The sequence below is a fragment of the Fistularia commersonii genome, chromosome 2 (assembly GCF_037954325.1).
Source record: "Fistularia commersonii isolate RoL2024-O1a breed Wild chromosome 2, RoL_Fcom_v1.0, whole genome shotgun sequence".
Classification (NCBI taxonomy): domain Eukaryota; kingdom Metazoa; phylum Chordata; class Actinopteri; order Syngnathiformes; family Fistulariidae; genus Fistularia; species Fistularia commersonii.
This window is the reverse complement of record NC_141285.1, coordinates 720,982-748,905: the sequence shown is the minus strand read 5'-3', so window position 1 is coordinate 748,905 and position 27,924 is coordinate 720,982. Positions and strand designations below refer to the sequence as shown.

The 27,924-nt window shown below is 47.1% G+C and overlaps 1 protein-coding gene across 1 annotated transcript; it reads left to right on the top strand.

The window, feature by feature from the left end:
- The first annotated feature begins 312 nt into the window (after positions 1-312).
- Positions 313-24,899, top strand: shtn1 (shootin 1). Its single transcript, XM_086160481.1, has 16 exons — positions 313-358; positions 2,658-2,710; positions 3,770-3,830; positions 8,487-8,581; positions 13,301-13,460; positions 14,965-15,062; positions 15,515-15,596; positions 15,674-15,768; positions 15,837-15,983; positions 17,384-17,537; positions 17,651-17,765; positions 19,509-19,588; positions 21,629-21,732; positions 22,458-22,508; positions 23,146-23,292; positions 24,295-24,899. Exons 1-15 carry the CDS (start codon positions 313-315, stop codon positions 23,287-23,289), a joined length of 1,485 nt encoding a protein of 494 aa, XP_086016607.1. The 3' UTR covers positions 23,290-23,292; positions 24,295-24,899.
- Positions 24,900-27,924: the final 3,025 nt, after the last annotated feature.

The following is a 27,924-nucleotide window of genomic DNA, read 5'->3' as shown; positions in this document are numbered from 1 at the left end:
CGTGCAACCCGAATGCATTCACAGCCAGGGTACAGAAAGGAACATGGGAAAATATTCTTTTTCCCCCTGATTGTAAATACAACCCAAAAACCAGCTTCTCAAATAACAACAAACTGGTAACATTATGATGAACGCTCCTTTTAGCACTTTGAGTTTGTTACTTTTGTGCTGTATCTCACACACACACACACACACACACACAATCACACACTCAAACACACACACACACACACACCTACTTTGCAGGTGTGTGTTCATGGCTGTGACGTCACGCCCAGGGGGCGGGGCTTGTCCAGCGGGAGTTCGGTCTCGATGTCGGCCGAGGAGCAGCACCGCATCAGCGGCTTGTCCGCCGCAGGTAAGCCGAAGGAAAAGACGCTTCTCCTCGTTAAATCTCGGAGTTACTGCCAAATGTGTCTTTTATGGACGTGACACTTCATATTTGTTGCTGTTAAAAGTCCTCGTTCGGTTGAACACCTTTTTGCGAGGCTCCTTTTCCAAGCGAGTCGAGGACTTAGCTTACAGGTCAAAGTTCACGAGTTTGGCTAACTGGATAGAAAAGATTATCAACTATTTATTAAAATGAAGTTCAAAACTGAATGATTGCTTTGGTTAAGTGTTTTATATCACAACTAAAACAAAAATAAACACTGTGGAACTCCAGGAAAGTTTTTTTTTTTTTTTTTGAAAGTCCCAGGGGACAACAGGTGTTAGCGTTGCTAACTAACAAATCAGTCCTTACCGATACGTTTTTCTTTCTTTTTTTTACATAAACAAACAAATGTGTGCAAGAATACAGAAAAGTAAGAAAAGAAAATAATCTATATGATTTTCTAGAGGAGATGAAACTCATGCACAGGTTCGGGGCAACAATATGCATCAGAAAAATAGCAGGTGCAGGTATAAGTCTGCACTTGTTTTATACATATACAATATACTTACATATGTATATTTGTATAATTTACTAGTGCTTTACAGATGGTGTGCTATGAACATATTCTACAAATTGATGTGTGCATTAAATATAGTACACAGTGGCTCCTTGGGGCTACTTGCATAGTAGTAGTAGTAGTAGTAGTAGTAGTAGTAGTGGTAGTGCGTGCGTGCGTGCGTGCGTGCGTGCGTGCGTGCGTGCGTGCACACATTAAAATATCCAGAGGAATAAATAGCCTTAACATTCATTGGAAATGTAAGAGAGAACAATAATCGATGACATCCTTTGGCAGTCCCGCTAAAGATTTTATATATCAAATATTTTCTTTACACAAGTTTAATTGATAATTAAGAAAAGACCGTTTCATAGGCTGCTTGTAATCACACACAAGTGAAACACACTTTGCTTATTCCACGTCCCCATGAGGATGTTAACACGTCTGCAAATGTGCAGCATCAAGGTGAATTCATACGGCGTTCCAGAAGGCGTCCTTGTCATCCAGCTTATACTAAGACAAGTCAAGGTTAAAAAGGCAGCGCCTCTTTGTTTTTAGGTTTGTCAAAGTTAACAATCCAAAACTACCCAAACAAAAAAAAAAAAACAATCCGCATTGATTTAAACTTGTAGTCCTGACTTGGCGAGTGTCCCCCGATCTAAAAACCTACGTTGAGCTAAAGATATAAAGTTGTCAGCCTGGGTGGAAACGAGTCCTCCTGACCTTCACGCTCCCTGTGAGTGGAGGTTAAAAAACTATCTCGACTTGTTCTGATATGAAACTGAGCTGGAGAAAAAGATTTTTAAATTCACCCAAAGCCATGTTGGTGCTTGAGACGGCGTTTTGTGTCAGTTCCTGCAAAGCTTTATGTAAGTTGAGGCCATTTACCTGCCAGAATGAACTTACTATTGAGTCCTGGGTTGGGATGCATAATGAACCAAAGAGACCGTGTTGCTAAATAGCATCCTGGCAGTGTCATCAGATGTGGAAAAAAACACTGCCTGTATAATTAGACGCGCTTCCTCCGCTATCTGACTGGATTGAAGAAAGCATGTTATCCCTATATGCTTGTAATTACACCAAAATGAGCTGTTTCTGGGTTGGTTTAACCCTTTTTCCATTTGTAATCAGGTGTGAATTGATCAGCTCCACATTAGCTTCAGATGTCCAAAACAAGTAGAAAGATATTTTAATGTGGTCAACACATATCAGGTTTGGTCTTCCTGTGAATGTGCAGCTTTCTGTCAGTGTTTTGTAGCAATTTCATGTGATGTTGTGATATTTTTACCAAAACGACAAAACAAAACACAGGTGCGCGGTTTCTTTTTCTCGATGGATCCCTATTTCCATTTCCATAGGAATTCATGGCCATTGCACATGAACGTGTTTGCTTATCAGACAACTTTCCGATATTCCTTGTGAATAAGTCCATGCACAACTGTTCCGTAATGCGATGCAGCATCACGCAGGCGCACGCAGAAACATTTGAACGGACGTGGGAAACATGAGGTGGCGGCCGAGCACAAATAGACACAGGGATGTTACTCAGTGTATCCTGCAGATGAGACACGCCACGAGCTGCCGCAGTCATTGGAGGAATCTTCCTCACGTGCTGCAGAAGTTTCCAGTATTTGTTCCTTTTTTTTAAGCTCTTTTGAGTTTACAGATGTTTGGTTGGCGGTGAGACGGTGCTGACCATGGCTCACTGGCATCCGTTGCTTCCAACAGCGATTCAGGAGTACGAAGGCCTGCAGAGGAAGCATGACAAGGCAACAATGGAGGTAAGTGACATTGGCACTTTTCTCAGCATTTTGACACCTGCGACCCGTAAATGTCATATTGATTTACGGCAGTTGCAGCGGCGATGAAAGTTCTCTATTAGAAGGTACAATAGTTGAGTAATATGAAGCCGTGCCCGAACGTGGCCTTTTAGAATTTGCTTCAAAATCAAGCTGCATCTAAATTGTCCTTAAAAAAAGATCGAGTGTCTGGGTTAGAAAACATTTTGCGGTTTTAACGCCAAACGCCCGCTCGCTGCTTCTGTGCCACAGACATGCAATCAATTGCATCTGTTGTCTTTGTCGCTGGAAAGCAATCATTGTCTAACCTTCACCAGTTCAATGTGCGGCTGCACGTGACGTCCGACAGACCTTTTCATTCGGCGTTCTGTTCAGATCATCACAGGGTCACTCCATGGTCACCTTCATCTGCTTGTTCATCAAACGGAGAATGGAAGGTGTTAGCGCTTTTACCTCGCCGCAACAAGGCTCTTGGTTGTATTCTCTGTGTTTTCGTGTTCTCCTGGGTTCTCCCTGAGTTTCCTCCGGGTTCAAAAACACACAATAGCTTCATCGGAGACCCACAAATGCCCAGATGTGTGAACAAGACAGTGAACGGTTGTATATTTCTGTATGCGGCCTCGGGATCGACTGGTGACCGACGACAGCTCAGACAATCTGGAGCCATCGACGCAAACCTTTCTGCAGCAAAAGCTGTTTGTTTAACAAAACGATGGCTAAGTAAGGTTGAGCCGGCGTTAATTACAGCGTCAAATCGTGCCACGATATCTTGACCGTACCTCACCTGAAGACGTCTGGCTCAACCAGCTGTCGGTGAAGTTCGCCGCCGCTTCTGCTCCAAATGAAAACGGATAAATCACAACAATAAATATAATAGAACGCGGCACAAAGGGATCTATGAGTCATGACACATTTCAGTAGAATTTCCCAACTTCTTATTTTCCTGTCATTTGTCTCCAACTGACTCAAAGCAGATTCATTGTCACATTTCAAGGTGTTAAATTCCTTTCATTGTTTCAATGCTCCTCTCTGTGTCTCCAGTGCCGGAGGCTGGAGGAGGAGAGGGACACCGCCGTGAAGAGACTCAATGAGTTCCAGCAAGGTTAGTTTCCCCGTCCCAACAGTCATCACGGGCACTTTTGCTAAAATAAAACCCCTAAACGCTTTCACATCTGTATCACTGACCGGACGCCTTCGACGATTTCTCCTTTTCGAGTTGCCCAGACGCAGAACCCCGAGTTGCTCCCCGTGGCCTCGTCGGCACCTCGTATGGCGTTCCGTGTCGATGAAATCTAGCGTAAAGCGTTTTGAAACCGCACTCGTGCAAATGGACGCAAAAATAAAAGCACAATAAAAGCCCCTCACAGATGTAGATACATCAATTGGATATGTTTTATTTCACACTTGTCCGTGCGTCTCTCCGCCCTGGATGATGTGTTGAGTCTGAATTCTGAAATGATGGACATTTGTCGTCAAGCCACATGATGATGATGTTTGTTTCGGCGTCTGATGACAGGTGGCAGCAGTAGCTGTGTCGGCACAATCATGCCAAGAAAGGTCTGAAGTGTGGCTTCCGGATAAAAACATACAGTAGACTCCGACTCCCAGACTCTAAATTGTCCGGAGGTGTGAATAAGAGTGAACGGTCGTTCGTCTTTACTGGGGGAACCCGCCTCTCGTCCAATGACGGCTGGAGGACCCTGAGCGGAGGATAAGGGCGGTGGATAATGAATGACTTCATGGATATGAAATAGATTTATACACAATGAGGAAAAACAGTTAAAAAAAAAACCCAACCAAAAGCAACATGAAATGGGTTAACCAGAGGCTCCCAGCAAGAAAAGAGTAAGTGGCAGCAGCTCATCTAGCATTTAAAAAAAAAAAAAAAAACCCAAAGTACTGTGTTTGTTATGCTATTTCAGGGCTTGAACGTGTGATCATCTTATGTTTAATTTGTCTTGTTTTGGAGGGGAAACCCTTCCCAGCGGCGCAGTGGGATCTTTCTCCAGTTTACTGGTTTGTGACAACGGACGTCTCAAAGTGAGAAGGAATAAGCTGCTTGTTGACATAGCAGGCTTTTGCTTCTCCACTTACTCTGATTAATGTCTGGGAGCAGATCTGCCTCCCAACACTTGCAGTGTTATTGTTGAAATACCACCCAAACTATAACCAAGAGTCACACCGAGGCGCTATTAGACCGAATATAGCGAAACGCTCATTAATTTTTTCATTCTGTCATCTATTTTTATCCTTGCTGTTGTTGTTGTCACGTGTTTCTTCTATTTTCTATGTATATGTCTCTTCTATTTTATATTTAAATTCATATTTATTGATGCGCCGCTATGACAATAAATTCACCCTATGGGGATCGATAAAGTACTATCTCATCTTGTAAGTCTTAGCATGAGAAGATTTTTTTGACGACCAATTTGAACTGATGAATGAGAGCCGGGGATTTCATTTCTAATCCACGTCGTGCAGAAATTCCTTGAAAGCGTGGAATATCTGCATAGTAAATGAAAAAAAAAAATCTATTGTGTCATAAAACGATTATCGCAGCGAGCTTGTGGAGTGGATGATGCGTTATGTGAATTTGTTCAAGCGGATATGCTGTGCTTTTTGTGTGTCTGTGTGTGTGTGTGTGTGTGTTTGTTTGAGGATAGCTTTTGCACACGTGCACGAGGCTCCAGCGAAGTAAAATATAGATTATATCATTGAACAGCAACTTGGGGCAAAGTGCGAAAAATAAAAAAAAAAAAATATTCCGGTACAAGACATCGCCGCCCGAATCTGTTTCCTAACGCTCTAAATGTGTTTCGAATGTTTTCGCCGGCGTTCAATTTCCCGAAAATGATTTCTCTCAGCAAGTTGAATGCTTCGCTACGACCACTTTATTGCAGACAGAATTTGAAATGGGGCGCCGCATGTCAAAAGATAGAGCAAATAGTTTGTCTTTGTAACCGTGACAGTTGTGTGGATTTTCATCTGAATAATTCTGGCCCGCGCTCACGTATTCAGTGATTCTCCAGCCAAAACACATATTGTGTTTGACTCGGGCGTTAATAGAGGCTGCCTCACCGCGCCAAGCAGCTGCATATTAGGACCTATTACGTGATTTCATAGCTCTTACAAAATTGCTCCTATTCACAACAAAACGGCTGGAGTCGGGGCGGCGGGTTCGGCGGGGGAGCTCGGGGCGGGCGGGGGTCTGGCGGCGGGATGGGAGGAAAAAAGCCCCCCGACACACAATCGTGCCTTTTCAATCGGCGATGGCAAGGTTGATGACAACATGACCATTGTGTTATAATGATAACACCACAAAGGCATCTGCCCCCCTCATCAAGGCTCTGCGGCGGCTGCAGATACAATGTAATTCGCCGCTCCGTCGGCGGCGCTGATACCATTATGTAGCACGTCGGCGCAGGAGTAATCACTGTCTTTCCCGGGAGGAGCGTGAATAAAGACGGCCGGCCGGGTTGGCTGATGATGTCCGGGGATGCCGAAACTTACAATTAAGACTGCCAGTTCCGACGTGTCACCGCCCCCCCCCTCCCCCTCCTCGACTGGCGCTCGTACACTTTCGGCGCCGCTTCCGCCGCTGTTTATTTACCATGGCTACCGGTAATTATAATTAACGTGTCGTTCAGTCCGAGGCGTCCTGCGGTAGGCGGCTGAGCGCGGCCGCGGCATTACGGAGTCGGTGGAGGGAAGCGGCCGAGGAGGGAGACCGGCGTCTAAGTGCTATTGAATGGCTGATGCGGAGGGCGGAGGGCGCCGCAGGAGCGTGCACGGCGCCCGCGCTGGTGTTCATCAGGGTTTTAATTAGGTGTCACCGGGGGGAAGGAATTGCCCACAGCAATGGCACTAATGCTTAATTTCTCCCGTGCTCAAGCACAATGTTTAATTAGTTAAGTGGCAGGCCATTCTTCAGGGCCGCTGTTTTTGTTCCATGGTGTGATTGCAGCTTAAACGTAATTTTGTTTTTTTTTTTTTTTTTGAATGTGAAATTCTCATCAATACATGTCATATCCACAACGGATCAAATGAATAGAGTCAGACTAATACTGGATAGTGAGTGTCAAGGCCAGATTTAGAGAATCCAAAACAAAAAAAATCAATAAAAATACAGCTGCAGCGATTGATAGATTGACAAATTAGTTATCGGCTTTTGATGAGTTACCAACCGTTTGGCTCAGTAGTTGTTTTGCATATCAACGCACTTCCTCAGAAACATATTTCACCTGACGGATCCTGATGATCTAATCGCCGTTCATCATTTCATAGCTGTTTTATGACAATAAATAAATGAGGTCGTCTTTTTCACCACTTACTCAACATTTAACCATTTAAGGTTTAGCTCACACGATCGAATCAAAGCTTTTAATGCGGATCTCAAAGTATTCACGCTATTTTTTTTGTTCCTTTTTTTTTTTATGTCATCAAAATCAGGAAAAGTTCACTTGCAAAATTGTCATTTCATGGCTAGTTTTTTTTTTTTTTTTAAGTAAATGAAAAAAGGAGTACAACTGCTCCACAAAGAGCTGCAAGCGTGTTTCACGGGGTTCCATCCAAACACAACGTGTGCTAGTTGTATAGTTATCAGCTTGTGTGTCCGTACATAACGTGTTAGCGCGAGAGGGAGTGGTTGTGTGTCTCCACATGTGGTTGACAGACGCTCCAGGAAGTGCACTGCAAAATAGGTCAGCCACGGTTTAGACAAATGATGCCTTATTTTTGTTATGTGGTCTTCGATTTGTCCGAAAATGTTCTGACTGACGGAGACTGTTTTGGCCCCTGACGATGTTTGGTGTAGAATTGCTCCCGTGTCTCATCTTTAAACTGCTACTGGAGCTCACTTTTAATCATTTTCCAGTCCCTTTTCCTCTTTTGTGTTTGTTCTCCGTTCAACGGAGCTTTTATCATCTCAGGAAATGTTGACCATTTTTCTTCGCAGCGTTTCATTGAGCAAAATCAGTAAAAACACAATAAAAAAAGTTTCCAGATCCGTGTAAGACAGTTAATGTCCATGGAAACGAAACAGAGATCCATCATCTCGGATGTTCTCCGCATGCAAACGTTTAAAGTGCCACCAATAATATGCAAGTCATCCTTATATTGTGTTAATCACCCAACTTGCGTCGGTCCACCTCGTCCATACGGGTTGTTGTCACCAACAACGGAGCGGGTGCTAACGTACAGAGCGTAGCTTCTTAGGAACCGTGTTCAAGCTCCCTCCTGAAGGCCACCAGCTCCCCGAACATTTCACCCGTTCATCTGAGAAGCCCGTCCGGCTGACCTCACCTTCACGTCCGCTTCCGGCAGATCCACTCAGTTGAACCTTCAGCTTCTTGAGTTGCCCGCTAACGCCAACAAACCCATTACACCGAGTTTACCGCTAACAACTTAAACTCCCAAGAGCTCAATAGACAACCTCAGGCAGATAGATTCTCTTCTTGCTCAAGAAGAAATACATTCTGCAAAACTAAAAGATGCATTTGTGAAGCAGCAGCAGATGAGCCTTGTTTGTATTTTTTTAAATTCAGAAGCAAAGATCAATGCATAAAGGGGTTGCAAAGTCTCGCTTTTTCTAGCCTTATTTGTGTGTACTTGATGCTTCATAATTATGTGTCCTTCTCTTTTACGATTCAAGATTCAAAGTGTTTATTGTCACATGCACGGCGCAGCAACGTGTTTCCCCGTACACTGAAATTCCTGCTTTGCTGTCCGTGCTGCATTTAGACATGTATTCTATTCCCAGTTTCTAAGATGGTCATTGAAGAGGTGGCCGCCATTCAGGAGAACCTCGAGCTGGAGAGGACGTGCCGGGAGAGCGCCGAAGCCCTGGCCTCCAAGGTACCAACGCCGTCAAATAAACACTAGACACACGCTGTGCAATCTGTCCTCTCAAAGTCAACAAACCGCTGTGTTATTTCCACGGCGATGTCGGGCCGGGCAACACGGAAGGACGCATCCAGATATCCAGGTGACACTTTGCGCAATATCATGAGCGTGTCCTAATTTGTTGCTTGTATTTTACCCACTTTTCATGGTATTTATTACTTTTTTCCGGATTGCTAGAGGTTGTTTTTTTTAAGATATCTCCTTATACAAGAGGATTGTTGTAGATGTTTTTCAAGAATCTCAATAAGTCCCTGAAAATATGAGATCCGGGCTAAACCTTCGCGTGTCATCCGGGACCCGCCGCTTTTTAAAATTCGATTCAATTTCCGTGGGCCGGCCGTTGGTCAGCTCTCCATCCTGTACAAAAAATGTCCTCGAACCCTTTGGATTGAGAGACCACTTTCCCGAAATGTGAGTTGTGATTGTTTGGGAGGTGGTTAGCGCGCCGCCGCGCCGCTAACCGCTCTGCCTCAGCAACTGGATTCCAGCTTGGATTTCCCACGCCAGGACTTTCTGTGCAGAGTCTCCATGTTCTCCCTGCGTCTGCGTGGCTTCCTTCAGGTTCTCCGCTCTCCTCCCAAAACCTAAAACATGCAGTCAGTAAACTGGACCCTAAATTACTTTGCTGGCGGTATTTCTCTGCATGAGTGACTGGGGAGTCGCTATAGGATGTGCGAATGACACCTAATGGTTTTATATAGATATATATATATATATATACTATCTTATAAAGCATATATTGGGGTATTTACAATGTTTTCAAATCTGAACAGCCGAGAATCTCCGCAGACGTGTTCCAGTGCCGAACCGACACGATGACGAGGACGTTATTTGTAGGAAATCTGTAAGACGATGAAGCACGGTAGCGTTGGAAGTTCAACCATCCCCACATTTGATGCTAAATCTCTGGTCTGCGGTTTGATAGCAGCCGGTGTTTCCACACATCCGGGCAGCACGAGCAAAATGTCCCGCTGAAAGTGTTTTAACGGAAAGGCTGAGATGGCCGCTCAGGTGGGATTCGCCCTTTCTTCCTTTCCTTCATCGCCAGCAAAAGGATGCGTGTGTTTTCGGCGCTCTCGGCACCGTTGGGTCATAAACCGCGCAGGTTTATGAAGACGCCAATGTGGGCCGGCTTTTAAATATCAGCCTGTGTCTTTCTCTTTTTGAAGACTTGTGATGGACACACCTCTTATAAGTTCATTTCATACACATTACTGCTGCCCTGCGTCCAGAAAGGACAAACACCCACGAGTTCTTTTCTTTAAAAAGAGCAATTTCAGGATGTGAAATTGAAATGATGGTCAAAGAATCAGAGAGGGAGGGAGCTGTTTGTCCAGCCCCTCAGCGCTGGTACCAGCGACAAAAAGAAATATGTGCTGGCAAAGCACGTAGAGGCTTAATCCATCAAGTTACAATCCAGCCCCGTGCCACGTAACTCTAATAAAATAACAGTAAGAATAATAATCAAAACAACAGCTAATGGGGAAATACATTATTCTACCACAGCCAGGTCCCATTTATCAATTTACACATGAACCTTCGAGTCAAACCATCACAAAACATCACTTTTATTGCTGACAAAACTAAGGCAAAGTGTCGCAGACATTAATTTATTTTCCTCTATCCCGGGGAATTGCAAGCTTTTAAAAGACAGAAAATAAGGAAAAAACGTGTTTGAGCATCACACATAAGGAACATACATAAATGAACTAACTCAGTTGTAGATTATTATTATATTCACTCACTTATTTATGGATTTATGGACAAAACAAAGGTTTTGTAAAATGATCGAGCAAACATCGGGCTGCCGCGCTTTTGGGACAAACCGAGTCGTATCAATTGACACAAATCTTCCCCCGGTCAATTGACACGATTGATTATCGATCTTTTAGTAAAATCTAGTGATTTTATTTTTTACCTCACGCTCTCCTAGCTTTCTCACTCCATTTTGGGGGTTATTTCATCCTTGCTAGTACTGAAATACTTGTACGTGTGCTTTCTAATCCAGCAAATTTGATCAAATTTGACGCTTTTCATATTTTTAAGTTGAGACAAACCCTTGCGGTCATCGAGTGCTTGATGGTTTTTGGGGGTTTAAGAACTCCAAAGGAAACCCCTGTAGGCTCAGGGAAACTTTTTCCAAATAATTCACCACTGAGAATTAGTTTAACAGTAATTCAATCTTTAGAATTTCTAGCATCATCGTAACAGTAAAACATTTTGTCGCCAAACGTCTTCAGCTGCTTTTCTGATGACGTCCGGCATTAAAACCCATCTTTTTCTGATAAGTTCCTTCCTTCCCCACCTCATATAGCTACATATGATGCTTGGGGAAATGGCGTGCACGTGTGTGTGTGTGTGTGTGTGTGTGTGTGTGTGTGTGTGTGTGTGTGTGTGTGTGTGTGTGTGTGTGTGTGTGATCACAGATAGATACTACTTCATTAGCCACCACCCAGAATACATCCATACATCAACTATTCAATTACTTCAACTAAAAGCAACGTGTTGGGCTTTAATTCCAAAGTGGTTTTAATAAAATAAGGTGGGGACGGGGCATTATATTTTGAGCCGCGCGGCCCTTTCACTAGCGTTTCAGGAATATTGTAATGTCACAGTTCCTACACTCTGGAGGTGTTAACATTAGTTTATCACTCATTTACATTTAAATCAAAGTCAAAACACACTGAGGAGGTGTTCCCGGAGGAGGGCACGCAAATTGAACTCTATTCATTTCCTTGAATTCAATGATGGTAATTTTGCATTCCAATTTTTTTTTTTTTCCCCAAGGCCATTTTAAAAGAAGATAAAATTTGATTCCTTAACTCCTCAACTTTTTTAATAAAAAAGTGACTGGCAATTTGCATCCACTCACATCAGAATGTGGCCCAGATGCTTGATATATTTTCTTTTCCGCGCTGACGTGTCATCAAAAGGTAAGATGAAAGGGGCGTGACCTCCGGAGCGTGCTAGCCCGACGCCGCGCTAGCCTTGATATCTCTGTTATTTGGTATGCTAATCTTTCACCGGTTGTAGATTATTGTCAAAAGAATATGATTCCATGTTATGTATTGTTGATTGCATTTCAGAAGAAAGATGCAGCTTGAAGGGCATAATCAAAAGATCAAATTGCTGCAATCTGCTCCCATCAGGGTGCCATTAATAACCGCTCCCTTTATGGCTCGCCCTTTCTGCTTCTCCAACGTTTTTTCTTCGTCTTCAGACACTTTTCTTTCCTCGGATGACATCAAGAAACCGGCGTAATTGGCATCCATCTCCTCCCCACAGACTTCATTCCTGTTTCACTTAGTGTTGCCCTCCTTAATTAATTCACATGGCCTTACCCATGATTGAACTTTTACCGCCGGATCTCTGTGCTTTTGCGCGTATTTCTGATCAATTTGCAATTTATTTATCTATTTATTTATTTTTTTGGTAAGGGAAAACGCAAGTTTGATGTATGAGGTGATAATCACGGACAAAAAGCTATGCATGCCACGCAGGATGCAAATACCCGTCACGCCGAAAAACTGTGATTACGTGAGAAAAAAAAAGGAGACTTTCTTCCGTCGGTTGGCTCGCGCTCGTCTAATGACGCCTGTTTCTTCCCACCTTATCATTGCCTTTGCATGTGTGCCATTATGGCTGATTGCAGGGCCAAAGGAAAAAGGAAATCTCGGGAACAACATCTTATCCGTCGCTCCGCGATCACTCAGTCCTCGCTCAGCCTCTTCTCTGGTTTCACACAAAGTGCATGCAAATTTGGGGAAAAAAGAAAAAATACGGCAACGTCGGCTGTTGTGCCGGAATCGTGCCGTCTTTTCGGGGACGTGCACGTCCGCTCTTGTTGAAACAATCGTCCGTCCCGTCGGGCCGGGGAAATTCCGCCCTCGTCGTGCAAAGTGTTAATCGCGGTAAATTCAATTATTTGTCGTGGATTAAATGCATTAGGGAATGCTAGTTTTATGGAACATCGTGAAGTAGCTTGAAATGTTTTAAAAAAGCTTGTGAAACATTGCGCTTCATGCGTCCTGGTATGTAAATAATAATAGTGAAAAGCGACACACGACATTCGTTTTCCTCGATCGGCCGATTGTTTACCGATCAATTGCCAATGTTACGCAAACGTGTCTCATGTGGACGTGAAACTGCGAGTGGCAGTGAAGGAGTAAGTGTTTCACGAATCATTTTTGCACTTTTGCACCAGTATGTTGGATTATAGAATTATCAACCACGCGCTTCTTTATATGCCGGCTGATTTAGAGGTTCTTTTAATCGTCGCAGTCTTTATATTCCCAGCCGGACACCATGTTTCATTTCATAGTTTTGGTTTGAAAGTCGATGGCGGGGTCTCATCTGAACTGCGGCGTAAATACTTTAAAATCAAAATCTTCTATGTTTAAGTGCAACACCGGATTGAAATGTGAGCCCGATGGTCCTCCGCTATCTGTTTTACATCCATTGCTTGTTTTTTAACGCGTTTCAGCAGAATGAGACGGTCGAGCTCGATTAAAAAGATCCTCGGTCCCCGACGCCTAACGGTCCTGAGAACAAGACGCTCGGACGCATTTATTAATCTTATAAACGGCTTCCCCGAACCGGACCATCTTATTTTCAAGTGTCCATTGAGTCGTACTTAATCATTCAGACCCCACCTTACCTTCATCTCCGCAGCTGAGCCTCCGGAACCGCTCTCTGAAGAGGAAGAGCATGATGCTGTTGTCCCAGCTCGGCCCTCAGGCTGCGACCCGGATCGGCCTGGAGGATGAGGAGGAGGAGGAGGAGGGAGGCGAAGAGGTCTGCCTCTCGCCGCAATGCCAGACTCGAATATCAGGTGAACACGTTCGACGTTTAAAACATTTGGTGATGGAAGCCACCGTTCCTGTGGTTAGTAATTGGTAGCAGACTTGATGTTCAATTGTCGGTGCTTTCCAAGTAGAATAGGAGAGAAGAGGCCGTTTAAATTAAAAGCGAATTCAGTTCCTCGTTAATGTTAGAGTTCGGTTTGCGGTCGTCAACGGAAAATCGAGACTCGCGAACGTGTTTAAAAAAAACAAACATCTAATGTTCTTTTAATTGCGCATCCCTGCAATCTGTCGGTAGGTATTGTGAGAAACGGCAGCGGGAGTCGAGTCCGTCGCCGCCGGCTTTGCTTTTTAACCAAACCGCCTTCCGGGTGAAAGCGAATGGGACGAGAGCTCTCACATCGCACGCCATGCAACTCCACGGCCGCCGCGACCATGTCCGACGCTTCTTTGCAAAAAAAGCCTGCCGTGCGGGGATTTTCCATTTCATGTTCCGACCTCAACGATTTCTGTTAACAAACGGATTGAGGCGAAACCACGGCGCTAACTGTACAATTACAGTTGGAATCGCAAGCCCAGTCATGGAGGCGACCCCGTGTTGACCGATGACACCGGGTTATCCATCAGCACGACGCCGCTAGTTATTGGAAACCGCTAAGATCTTTGGTTCGTAAAATAAGCTTCAGCGGCCTTGTGGCGTCTCATTCCTCGCTCGACTTTAAAATCACGCTCGATCGTATAAACGTGCCGACATCGTTTTGTATCCAATCATCCACACGTGATGAAACAAAAGGAAAAAATAAGGAATTTCTATATTCAACATGGATTGAAAATACCTCTTAAAATAGTCAAAGGAAATGGTTTGACGGGCCGGATAAAAAAAGCAAAACGGCAGTAAATGACTCCCTGACGATGGAAAACGTGAAACGGCTCTGCCTCCGCCGCCGCAAATAAAAAAAACAAAAAATGCCAAGTTGTACCAGCAACCATAAAAACCTATCTTTAACCTAAAAAAAACAAAAACTGTGCAATATTTCATTTGACTGTGCAATATTCAGAACTGTGCAATATTTCATTTCATAACAGCTACACTACAATTTTTCCTTTTATCATACTATTGTGCACTCCTTACCTCACTTGTTACTAAGACGCTTATAGTTTTATCACTTGTTTACTAAGACACTTTATAGTTTCACTGAGATAGTTTATAGTTTATTTTTTTTCTAATTCTGCCTTTTCTTTTTATTATTTATTACTGTTATATTTTCTGTAACTCTGGCACAACAATTTCCTTCGGGATTAATAAAGTTGTTCTTATCTTATCTTGTAAATTCAATTGAATGAAAACCAGAGTGAAGGGATTTGCCGCATCCTCCTGAGCGCAAGAAACAATGTAAACAATCAAATAACCTTTTATTCGGAGGGGAAAAAAAATGATCAGAGGGAGACAAAAGTCGGCGTCACCAGAAACCTGCTTCGCAAGACTTCTCGAGTGCGTAAGAACAATATTTGATTTGATTCTCTTTCTTTCAGAGCTACAGAATATGTTGGAGTTGATGCTGCAGGAGAAGAATCAAGCAGCCGCCGATCTGAAGCTGGTGACTGAGCAGCTGAGCGACACCAGGGAAGAAGTCAGTTTTACACACTGCTTTTAAGGGAAACTTAAGGGAGGGGCGAGCGGATATTAGTTATTAAAGAGCGGCCGGCAAGCGAGATTTAAATTCGATTCAAATGTGCTTATATGAGTCTGTTTAAAGAGCTCACGCTGCAAAAGGTCATCATGTTTTTATGCGTTCTTCTAGTGGCAAGTGAGGGACTTGCTAAAGGTATGGAATTGCATTTAGAGCAACAAATAGCCCCTGTAGGAGCCGCTATTTAGGCAATAAACCGTGAAAAATATATAGAGTTGAATCCGTTCCTCATCTCAAGGGAAGGTCGCGTTTGAAATAATGTTATCTAAAGCGCCGCCTGAAATCGAATGACATCACTTGATTGGATAGAAGTTGCAATCTCTGTAAATCGTGTCCCGTTAAACGGAGTCGACTTGTTAACCGGATCCTAAACCGTCTCTGATCATCCGCAGCTCCTCAAAGAGAAACACCAGAACATCGTTTTAACGGCCGAGAACCTGAAGCAGAAGAAGCTGCTGGGGAAATATAACAGAGGTGAGAGGATTCAGGACGATGACTCACGTTGGCGGAGGGGAAATAAGAAATGACCGCTCGTCATTGTCCTGGTCCAGTGTCACAGATGGCCGTGGAAGAATACGAGGTCTTACAGGACACCTTGAACCTGGAGCAGGACCTGAGGGCTGAAGCTGAGAGCTTTGCCCGAGCGGTGAGCATCTCCTGGTTCTTCTCATCGTTACGACCAGCCGTCCTCGTTGAGACGGCGCTTTCCTTCAGATGCTGGTGGAACAGAAGACGCTGAAGAGGCAGAGTCAGATCCTGATGCGAGGCTCCTCGCTCAGCCCGGCGCTGCAGGAGGCCCTGAACCAGGTCTCCAGTCTGACCAGGGATCTGGAGACGCAGAGGCTGGAGAGCCAGGAACAGGTCTGCACCGGCCCAAACCCGTCCAAATCTTGGTTTTTTTTTCGTATCGGAGAAAAAAAACGCGTAGCTGTAATTTTGTTGTTTTACATCCAGTAATATTTCTTCCTCACGCGTTATTTCACAGCGTCCCAGATTGTCAGTGAAAGGGCTTATTTCAAGCGGTCGGTATTTTACATGGCGTGCCATTGCAGTCCAGCGATGGTTCCGGTGACGGTCGGACGGACGTCTCCTCGGACCCCGATCTCTGCAGCACGTTGAGATCTGTAGCAACAGGGCGGCCTGGAGAGGCGGAGATACGTGGCGCAGAGGAGAGGCGTGAAGGTTCGCTGCGTGAAAACAGCTGAGGAAAGCGGTACAGGGAGACGTAGGTGTTCGGGGTGGATGGAGGTGAGTCGTAGAGGTTCACCGGACCTTCCGAGCGTCTCGGAGACGAGAGCGACGACCGACGGCCGAGGCGGCGGAGCGGAAGATGGTAAAATTATCTCGAAGAGCATCGACGGGGTTATGATGAGGAACATCAGAGGGACGTGTTAAGACGGAGGCAGATCTTTCGGACAGTTGTGTTACTTTCTCTTGTGGACGTTGTCTTCTCTCCCGGTTGCACCGTGGCTTCCTCCCGACCCGCCGCTGCCACCCGATCTCAGATTTTAGCAGCCTTTTTCAGCTCCTCTGCACACCAACGGACCCCGAAAGGGAACCATCGCCGCTGCAAAGAGATCGGCGGCGGACCGCCGTCGTCCGACCGGTTTAGCGCGTGTTGATCCTGCTGACGGGAGGCTTCACGATGAAGCTTCACACCTGCGTGGCCTATTTATATGCATCAAAACAAGAATTACCGAGCGGGTTAATAACACGGGGTGGAGAAGCCCGGTGAATTATCACGGGACGCGACAGTTCAACCCGGGGCCGCGACTCGCCAGATTAGTCATTAAAAGCGGCGGCGTGGCCTCCGGCTGGCTCCCGCCTCCTCCGGCGCTGATGGAAAACAATTAGAGCTGAGTGGGATCGCCGATCTCTGCCGATGCCGGGGAGGAGGTGAGCCGTACCCTTCATTTCGGCAACAATTAAAACACTAGTTAAGGAACCGGGGTTGCGGAGCCTGTGACTGCATGTCAAATGGCGAGTACGCGGTACTAGTTATCGGCAATTACTAGCCGCCACCAACATGCGGGGCTGATCCCTTCCCACCGGAAGGTAGAGGACGAAGATGAGGTGCTTTTATTTACCTCCGTAGAAAGGGAGAGCACTTTTAAGGGCGGCAGTCCTTTAATAGCTCCTTATAGCCGACCGAAGCGCTAAAGAAAACTAAAATATACAACGTTCACGATCGATCCGGCGCGAAGCTTTTGTGGTGAAAACGTGCGCCGACCGCCTGCCGTTCGGCACTCCATCCACCCCAGATAAAGCAGCTAGAGGACAAACTGAGCAGCTGCCAGCCTCAAAAGGAGCTGGCAGCCTTGAGGTGTAAACTGGAGCTGGTGGAGGAGGAGAAGCAGGAGAGCGAGGTGGAGGTCTCCAAGGCCCGGGCCGAGGTCAAGGATCTGAGGTTTACAGGTGAGGCTGTGTTTCGGGATCGCCGAGCGTCTCGCCGTTTCCCTTTCCGCCAATATTTTCTTTCTTTGCTCTTGTCGCTGCCGCCGCCGGTTCTTGGTCCTGCGCCTCACCAGTGGAGGAGCTCCAGAAGAGACTGCGAGAGGCGACCAACCCGCCGCCCGCCGCGGCGCCTCCGCCGCCGCCGCCGCCGCTTCCACCTCCGACCTCCGTGACCTCCAGCCCACTCAGGTCTGAACTATCTAACGCCGCTTTGGACTCCGTTTTGAAACGTCGCCTCCAACTCAATTCGGGGTGTTTCGATTCCTCTTTTATTTATCCTTGTATCATTTAGAAGCCTTTTTTAATCCGATCCCTTCGATAATGTCATCATTTCAATAACGAAGGCTCTTTAAAACGCCGCTACTTTGCTCGTTACCGGCTGTTTTCTTGTCATTTTCTTGACGTCGCAAACATCGGGTTTGTTATTTCTCCATGATTATTCACAACCCTGTTAACTTCGGATCCATTCCTCACATAACTTTCATAAGCAATTGACATTTCGTGTAATTCGATGGAAAAATGTCACGGCAAACAGCTTCTTTGCCGACGAAACGCCGTTCTCACTCCCGGAGTGTTTAATGAGGTTGAAAGCACTCCCGCCGGTCAGCCGCCCGAGCGCGGTTATTTCCGGCGGGCGTGAACAATCCCGCTCAGACCGGACCAAATGGATAAAGACGGCGTGGAGAAAGCGAAGCCGAGCGCCGCTTCAGTTCCAGCTGCTCGCCGCACGCTTCCCCGAGAGCGCGTTCAAGTTGCCGATCTATTTGAAAGTCGGTCCACATAATAACTGACATTATAAAGAGACGCCCGTTCCGATGGTCCTTCTACAACAGGCCGGATCGCATGCGCGCATTTTCAGAATGCACGTGGAAACAAAGAAAAGAATCTTGAGTTTTATTTTGAAGTTAAACTCCAGAATAGATTTCCCTCCATGTGGGCTGAGATGAGTTTGACGCCTCTGTTTTAAAGCGGCGTTTCGATCCCGGAAGGGAAAAGAAAGCTTCCTTTTCACTTCCAAACCCAGGGATCGTCCGGAAAAAAGTGTGTTTAAAGGCCACGCAGGAGAAATTTGTTGTTTCACGCAGGAGAAACAACCCGTCGGTCGTTCGGTGGCGTTTAATCTGTCGCATCTGATACAAAGATGTACAACATCACGTAACTTTAAGAATAGTTTTCGTAGAAAGGTCCTGGCAGCGTCGGTGGGATGACTGCTGAGAAAAATAAAACGAGAGTTCTTGTTTAACAACGATAAGAAGGAGATTATTGTCATTCCCGCAACAGCCAGCGAATCAGAGAATACAGTTTTTATCGTGTCATTCAGGTAAATGTCAATTTGTATCCAATTTGGGGCTTTAAATGGATTCAAATCAGAATAAATCCACCTTGTTATATAGCAATAATTGAATAAGAGTCTAAACCCGCAGCAAATCATCCAAAAGCAGGCCTTGGTACGTCTGCTCGGGCTCTCCACCTCTTCAAAGTTTGACAATGTGTAATTACAGGTGTTCTGCTCGCAAGATGAGGTCCGTCATTTTCATTTGAATTCGGGAATGCGCGACCGGCTCGCGCTTCCACCTTCGCCGCATTCGTCAACCGTTGTAAATTAGCAAACATTAAATAATCAAGGCCAAAGCGAGAAATCAAGAGTTCATCGGAGCCGGCGGGGGAAAGTAAACAAAGTGACGCGCTGATTGGCGGAGCGCATGAATCAGCCCTCTCCATTTCTTTTATTAAGTCGCCGTTTGTTTGTTTGTTTGTCGCGCACGGAGCCACGGCGGCAGCGACCAATGAAGATCGAGCCTGGACTTCTTTAAAACACACAACAAGCAAACTAAACGTCTCTCCTCCGCAGCCGTGTTTACATAACTAGCCTTTAGCTGCAGTGAAATGCATATTTTATCAGAGCGTCTCTTCTCTCTGCTTCTGTTGTAGCTCCTTGCTGACGCTGATCAGAAAGAGAAGAGACGTCACCGCCGACATCCAGCTGGTGGACCAGGACTCCAAGACCGCGGGTACGAGCTCCTCCTGCTTCCGGACCGTGACCTTTATTTCTATTCATTCATTCATCCTGTGTCCGGAAGGCCTTTTCCCAGGTGCCTCCGGGCCTCTGAGAGGTCGCCAGTCAGTCTCAGGCCACCTGGAGACATTCAGACGTTCACTCTGTCATTCACACATCAGGTAGAGACGTACCACCATCGTCATGGCGACGAGACTGCACACACTCTTCATGGAAAGGTCCGGCAAACCGGCCACCCCTCTGTCATTGTGTTATGGTTGGAGATGCAGCTCAGTGGTTGAATCCCCGGCGTCTCCGTGCTTTAAGTGTGCAGGTGCAGAAGGTGCTGATGCTCCTGCTTGGATTCCCAAGCTTGCAGCATTCTGCCGCTCCGGGTTCGGCCATGACGGCTTCATCGTGGAGAACTAATTACCACCAATTAACATTCATTTGATTATTATCCTTTCTCTTGTCTGACGGAAGTCATTCAGAGGTCAGGAGGACGTCGCTTCTTCACGAGAAAGATGGAAAACAACATTTATTGGAAACAAAGCAAGAAAAGGAAACGGACATTCAAACATCTCCTCTCATGCACAAAAACAAAACAAACCGTAAACTAAAGTATTCAATAATCCTTTGCTTCAGATGTCCAGACCAAATGTCTACCTGGGTTTTCGGGTGTGAGTGTGGTTTACTGCCTTTTGGATTCAGTGCGTCGATCTGTGGATCTGTAGATGTGTGGAGCTGTAGATCAGTGGAGCTGTAGATCTTTGGATCTCTAGATCTTTGGATTTGTAGATCTGTGGATCTGTCGATCTGGATCTGAAGATATTTGGATCTGTGGATCTGTAGATGTGAAGATCTGTAAATCTCTTGATCTATAGATCTGTGGATCTGTTTACTGTGGATGTGTAGATCTGGATCATTGGATCTGTAGATGTGTAGATCAGTGGATGTGTAGATCATTGGATGTGTAGATGTGTAGATCAGCCTCCTCAGCTTGAATCGGTCGCGGTCCAACACGTCCAACTCGATGGCCGTAATCCAGCGTTCATATCGTCTCCATCAAACTGAAACATCTAGCGCGGCGTCGGTTTCTGTCTGTTCATTTTGTACTTCCCTCTGCAAAGGGCCGCTCCGAGTCCGACGGCTCAGCTCCGCTTCCCGCTTCCCTAATTTCCAGCTTCCGTATCGTCCTCCCTTTCCTTCCCTTCCCTTTGCGTGCGGACGGTCGGACGGCGTAGCAAGTGGCGCGTGACAATTTCCAACTGGAATCTCCACGGGCGTCCCATTAGGTCAGCGTGTTAAATTCTTCAATTTGTGCAAACAACAGGCAGGCCTTGACTCGTGGCAGCGGGTAGCACGGCCACGTCGGCTGAACGGGTCTTATTTTGTTAAAGCGGTCTTGAATACGCCGCGCTAGAATTGTGCGGCGCACACGGAATTACACGGGAGGCTGAATAGGTGCCACCCAAGGATCTTCTACTCTGACACCCGAATAATAGTTTCTTTCAAAGCACTTCGGAGGAAAATATTTCACGATTACTTCGACACAAAATTGTTTTTGTGTATCATTATAAAGACACCTGAAAATAGATCCATTGTGTGCGCCGTCGAATGTTATTTTACATTCACGTTTCTTTACCAATAGCCTGTGTAATTGCAGAATTAGCTTCTCTATTGTGGACTTCAGAAACTCCTCTCCCACCACAACTTTTAGATGACAAATAGTCTTATTTCTTTCTTTTATTTTTTGGCACAATGGGCGGAAATTCATTCCGGGCTAATTTTTGGGAACCTCTAGCACCGCCAAGAGCTTGGAACGCTTCGGGTATAATTAAGAAAAAAGCTGCAAAATCATTAACGTGATGTTTTTTTGATCCGAAAAATATATGAAATAAAAAAAAACAAAAAACAATCCGTGACAAACATCGACGATCCGGCCTTCCGGCGACGGAGCTTTATTTGAAGCGAGCGCCGTCGGGACGGTTCGGTTCCCGCCCGGCCGCCAAAAACAAGGCGAGGCGATTTTAATGCCGCAAAAGTGTATTTTCAGAGCCGGACGCCAGGCGGCGGGCGCTGGACGAGATGATGCAGAGGATCAAGAGAGGAGTTCAGCTCCGACCCGTCGGACTGTCGGCGGATCGCAGCGGCAGAACGGTAAACTCACACACACACACACGCTCACACACTTTTTTACAGGTTCTACTTGATCTCCATAATAATAATAATAATAATAATAATAATGTGGTCTCTCGTCGTGACAGCTGTTTGACGTTGATTCTAAATGGGTCGACTGCTATTTGTGTTTTTGAGGAAATGTTTATTTTGGATCTTTAGTGAAGAGGAATGAGCGGCGCCGCCGTAAACGTGCCCTTTTATTTGTCTTTTTGCATGATTTTCTTCTCCTCGGTGGATAAAAATAAAGATTTGAAGGTGTGAAAGGTGGAGGTCTGAGCAATATTTAATTACATTTCTTTTTTTTTTTTCCCAGAAAATTATTTCCACTCTGTTTTTCTAAGGACGTCCACAGGGAATGTTTTTATTCCCCGGCAGAGCCGAGCTTTTTACATATTTTAATGTAGAAATTGTTTGTATATGAGGGCATAAATAAAAGCCGCCATTTATTCCGGACCGTTCATTGAAGTTTGGCGGTTCAGAAGAACGAGTCCGAGCCATTAATGGGATCATTTCAGAAGATAAACACCGCCGGGGTTCGATTCTCGGCCGCCGCAGTTCTGAAGTAACACAGATCAAAAGATCCAACCTTGAAAAAGCCTCACCGCTCTTTTCTCAGGCGCGCTTTCATTGCCGGAAGAGGAAAAGGAGGCGGAACGCGTCGGCCTTCCGTTCTTCTCACCCGCCTTCTCTTCTGCCTCCTGCAGGTGAAGAAGCCGCCGTCCGACGTCGCCATCCAGGAGCTGAAAGGAATCCTGGTAAGGCGACGCTGCAAAAGACGGGTTCGTTCATTCATCGTCTGAATCTCTAATTCCCGTTCGACCTTCACCCTCTCGCTCAGGGAGACGTTGAAACTCCTGTTTCATCAATCAAAACTTTATTTTAATTCAATTTTCTCTTCGCCGGTTGTCTTTTTCCCTCTCTGATGGCAGAAGGACTAAAAAAACAAAGAAGCCAGAAGCTCCTTTCGGCCGCTCGTTCTTTCGGTCACCAACCAACGCTCGAGGCTCCGGAATGCAAATCCGCGGGGAAGATCGAGACTTTCATCCTTTTCAGCAGATTCCCAGGCGCTCGGTAACCGGCTGCCCTCTGCTGGCTCCGGCGCCGCTTCCTTGAAAATCCTCCTCGTGCCGACCGATCCGTTTTTTAATAAATCCACACAAACATAGCTTTTGTAACAAACCGCGCTACGAGGCTTCTCCTCTCCCGTCAACCACGCGAGGTGATGTCGTTTCTGGACGCCAGTCAGAACTCGCCAACGGGCGAAAGTGTCGGAGACGCCGCCGGCGGCCCGGTCCGGTTCGGCCCGCGGCGGGAAATTTGTTCTACGTCACGAACCGGGTGGAGCGATGGTGGGTTTTCTCAACCGCCCGCCCGTGTCTCGCTCGTCCGCAGGGGAATTTCAATAAAACTCCCCCGAGACCGAAGGCGGCTCCTCCGCCGCCGACCCCGGACGCCGAGCTGCGGAGGATCCTGCTGAGGCGCAGGGACGCCGCCGAGCCGCCGCCGGACGCCGCCGAGTCTCGTCTCTACGTCTGACAGGTAATGGCCGCCGCTCGGCGCCGAGTGTTTCGTTAGCTTTTTCCCGAGGATGCGGACGAGCCTCGGAGAGACAGACGGAAGCGGCAGAAGCTTTTTTTCATTTCGCAAAATTTAAGGGGACATTTTCTTGAACTCGTCGTCCTCTCGCTTCAGTCCGGCCGCGGTTTTATACGATCCGACTCGGAGCGTCTGCAGAGCCGACCGACGGCCGGCGGAAGGGAAGGAACCCCATGATTTGAGCTCCCTTCCCTCCTTCCATCGGTTATTTTCCGGTGTTTTCTCCAGCGCTGACATTAAACTCCCCTCCTCGAGGGAACGGTTTAGTTTTGCATTCCTACAGGCAGGAAGGGGCCGCGGTGACGCAACGTGCACCTTAAACATCGCGCTCAAACATCGAGCGCCGCGAAGAAGAGGAAGACCACATGGCCGTTAGCCGTTAGCTAACTCCAGACTTCTACTGGCCAAAATGTGGGCGTTCCTCTGGGGTTCTGGAAGAACACGGACGTCTTCGTAGCTACATTTCTGGCTGAGCAGTGACGAGGATAGTTTTAAACAATTGCTCGACCGTCTGCTAGAAGTGTTTGCTGATGGGTTTGGCTTGTGAGTTCCAAGTTGCTCCGTCACGAGCCGTTGAAAACACCCAGTTTCGGCGCAGGAGCTGCACCGAAGCGCCGGGTTCCTGCTTCTTCTGCCGTCGCCGTTTGTTTCTGAAAAGCTTCTAAGAAGCGGAGAAAAGTTCCTTGCAGAAGAAGCTCATGCGGACAAGAGTCGGTTGAACCAAAGTTAGTTGACTCAAAAGCAGCCGTTAATGAACCCGTGGCGGCGGCGGCGGCGGCGTGGCTGCGTCCCCGCGTCCCCACGCCGGCTGTTTATCCACACCCAGATTTGTTGTGGCACCAACAAGCGCGCGACGCAGGGAGCCGTCATCACGCCACATTGTGCTCGGCCCGCCGCCGCGTGCTTTCGCCAAAATGTGACATGAATGCTTGTCTGTGTCTGCAGGTGTGCAGTCGCCTCCTCCTCCTCCTCCTCCTCCTCCTCCTCCTCCTCCTCCCACATCCCAATCAGCACAAGCAGGGCGTGAGGCGGATGCATGGAAAAGGTCCAATGGCTGATTTTCCCCTTTTTCTCTTTTTTTTTTTTTTTTTTTTTTTTTTGTGAAACGGCGAATTCGAGCCGAGGTGGTTATTAAGGATGTGGACGAAACGGCCGACATCGAATCAAAAGAGTTTCTGCGGCGTCTCTTCCGGGTTTGTCCCGTCGAGGCTCATTCCTCGCGCTCCGCAGCCTGTCGCCAAAGCAAAGTATGGCATGTGGTTCCAGATGGCGTTAACCTGGCGGCCCCCCCGCGCCCCCCCCCCCCCCCACCGCACCCGCACGGCAATTACGGGACGCCGTGGCGCATTTTATCCTCCGCGCCGTCCATTTTTCCTGCCCGCTATCCCAGCGCTCCTCGCTACACACAAAAAAAAAAGAATTCCGGTGCAAACTTTGTGACCACGACGTGAATGTCTGGTTTTTAGAGCCGCTGATCCGCTCGCTAATGTGTCCCTGCGGCGTTTTCAAACATCAGACCTCCTTCCAAAATATATGTTTAACTAAATTAACTTTGCATTTGCTGCATTTGTCCTTTTTCTCAAACAACGCACCCACACGAGCAGGCCCTTTTCCCAATGTAACCCATGGGTTACTTTCATGGCTGTGTGTGTGTGTGTGTGTGTGTGTGTGTGTGTGCGTCCCGAACGAACCCTGTCAGCAAAATCAATCTCCGCCGAACTCCCGACCATCTTTTTCACCGATCTGACCGCTCACACACTCGCCGTCTGTGTTCCATCTATGAAACCAAAGCAGGAGATCACGTGCTTCCCGTCTCGGTTCAAGGCTCCTCTCCACGAGGTCGGCGCTCCGTGACAAAGGTTCGGGGCGCCGTCGCAACGGCAAAACAAGCCCCGTGTAAACAAACAAACAAACAAACAGGAAAGAGGCCGAAGCGTCTGCCAAAGCGCCCACGACAGAAGGGGTGTTGTGTTCACCGCGCCGTCCCACTTCCACAGTGAACCTGCTGTCAAGACGCTATTTTGATGCTAAAACCAACGGTGCCGGTTTAACAACCGGTGTAACAACCGGTTTAACAACCGCTCTGGTTAAACAGCTGGACCGTCGGGCTGCAGGACGCTGCCAGATCTCCCAGAAACATAAACTCCCATAAATATTTCAACCCAAGTGATTCTCACCTGAGACCGAGAGAGGAATGCTAGGTTTAGTTTATTTTTTTTCTGAAGGGAAATTCAAATAGAAAATGTCTGACTCTTTTCTGTCCAATCAGCACTAATTAAATGATAACAGTAATACCTGGACTCATGAGTTCAACTGGTTCCGTGACTGAGCTCGTGACAGAAGCGATAATAATAATAATAATAATACATGGGATTTTTATAGCGCTTTTCATGACAGTCAAAGACGCTTCACAAGTAAAAAACAAGGAACAGAACATACACAGAATTATTGGGAAGATAAATTTACTTTATAACTAACAGTGCCTAAAAAACTATTAATGCATAATAAAAGAGAATGCAAAGAAATGAACTGGTTCAATTAAGTGTATTTTCCTTTAAATGGGACAAAGATGCAGCAGCAGCAGCAGCGGAGGAGGAGGAGGAGGAGGAGGAGGAGGAGGTGGTTGGGGGAGTTTGGATTCGGTGCTCCATCGGTTAACTGACTCACCGCACACTTGATGCTACAATTACTAATTTTAACTTGCACACTTTATAGCTAAACTTCATTTATCGACAGAGCGAAGCCGCTCCTCCTTTTAAATCGATCAAACCGGCCCGGACCGGCTTCGAAGGACTCCTCAGTGAAACGTCTCCTTCCTCCTCAGAGACGATGCTCTCGGTCTCAGTATCTCTTCATGGACGAGTCCACAACACGAACCTCACCTGTGTTCTTACATGATTTTAGCCGGGCGACCTCCACTGTTTTTAAACGCAGTCTCATGGACGGCGGCGTCAAACGCTCATCTCCCTCACTTCTAACTCAGATATCTGCTGGTATCAAGCCAAAAATCCGAGCGTTGGAAATTGATGCACTTGTAAATCAAGGTTCCACCGTCTGACGGTCGAAGTTAAAACCGTAAAGACGCGGAATCTGTCCGAGCCCGGTTCGTCCTTTTGACGAACCACAATGGCGGCGCCGCTTCCCCGGCCACAATGACGGCCGCTGTTTGTTCAGCCTCCCGACACCTGCCCGGATTTTTTCCCAGACGGCCTCCCGAGCGGACGGGGGCTGAAACACGAGAGCCGTGAACTGCGCGCCGCGTCCATCGGCCATTGTGCGCCGCCGCTAATAAAGGCTTTAGGCTTCGTTTAGCACCGAGGTGCAATTTCCAGCTCCAAATCCTCCCCCTTTACAGAGAGGAGGAAATGTCATTGTGTCGAAAGCCCCCCCTCTCTAAGCAGACTCATCGGCCGGGTCCACGCTCCGGATCCGTCCTCACGCCGCCGCCGCAACTCTTACAGAGGAAGTCCCTCGATTTTACGAGCAGCGGATTTAGCCGCCACAAAGGCCCCTTTTCAGGCGCAGGAAGGATCTCATAACTGAGTTAGTCACGTCCTCGCCGCCGTCGCAGAGCGCGCGTATTATCCGAGCGGCTCGACGTGGAGCGAAGAGAAAGTATCGATTTCTTCCAAGCCTCCCGGCGGAGGTCGCGGTGAAGGGACGGCGAGGGGAACGGCGGGGGAATCGTCCCCCTCCGGCCCCGCCGTCGCCGCCGGACCAGCTGACGTTGATTGACGGCGATTGAGGCCGAAGCGTATAATTACACAAATCTGTCCCTCCCCCCCGTCCGCTCCCCGGCCATCCAACTGCACAACGTTGCGCTTCTTGTTTTTGTTGTATCCCGTCCGGCAATTAGGGAGGTCCTTTTTAAAAAGTGTCGGGGGGGAAACACTTCATTTGACCCGTTTGTGTTCGTTTCATTTATTTGGCCCCAAACAGTAATTGCCTGGCGGGGGAGGAGGGGGAGGAGGGGGGGGCTCGCCATCTCGGCCGGGCGTCCGGGCCTCCGGGGGAGTTTCATTGATTCTGTTTTTTTTTTTTTTTTTCCACATTCGCTCCCGGCGCGGGACGCAGGCGGGAGGCCGGTTCAGCGAGAACAACCAAACCCCGGCGGGGGGCGGAGGACGTTTGCGTTGATAGAAGTGTTTAAAAGGGATCGAAATAATCCTGAATTCAAGCAGGGGTTTGTTTGTTTTACGGCTCAATATCAGGACCTCCGACAGCATCCAGAGTCGCTAAATACAGATTGTGGCACAAACTATATCGAAGTGAAAGTCTGAGCGGCAAGCGACAACAAACATACGAGAGCGGCGAAGAATGAAATCTCATTTTTAAATAAGAGAAACACGCATATTTGGAAGCAGGAGTGTTTAAGCGCAGCTTCTACGACGGGCTCGGCTTGGAAACGGAAAAATAAATAAAGTGTTGAACGGGGCCTCGGCGGAGGAGGCCTGGCGGTCAAAGCGCCCTCGTCCGTCCCAGACAGAAAAGATCGGAAAAGGAACGAGGGGAAGAAAAGGGAAGCGTCGTCAGACGGGCCCATTCAGGAAGTTTCCTCTCGGCGTCACAGGGTTC

Bases quoted from the DNA above. Each gene is read 5' to 3' on its own strand.
- shtn1 (XM_086160481.1), top strand. From the start codon at position 313: ATGTCGGCCGAGGAGCAGCACCGCATCAGCGGCTTGTCCGCCGCAG. The intron at 15,597-15,673 runs GTGAGAGGATTC...GTCCTGGTCCAG, and splicing joins GCTGGGGAAATATAACAGAG to TGTCACAGATGGCCGTGGAA. The intron at 15,984-17,383 runs GTCTGCACCGGC...CATCCACCCCAG, and splicing joins GGCTGGAGAGCCAGGAACAG to ATAAAGCAGCTAGAGGACAA.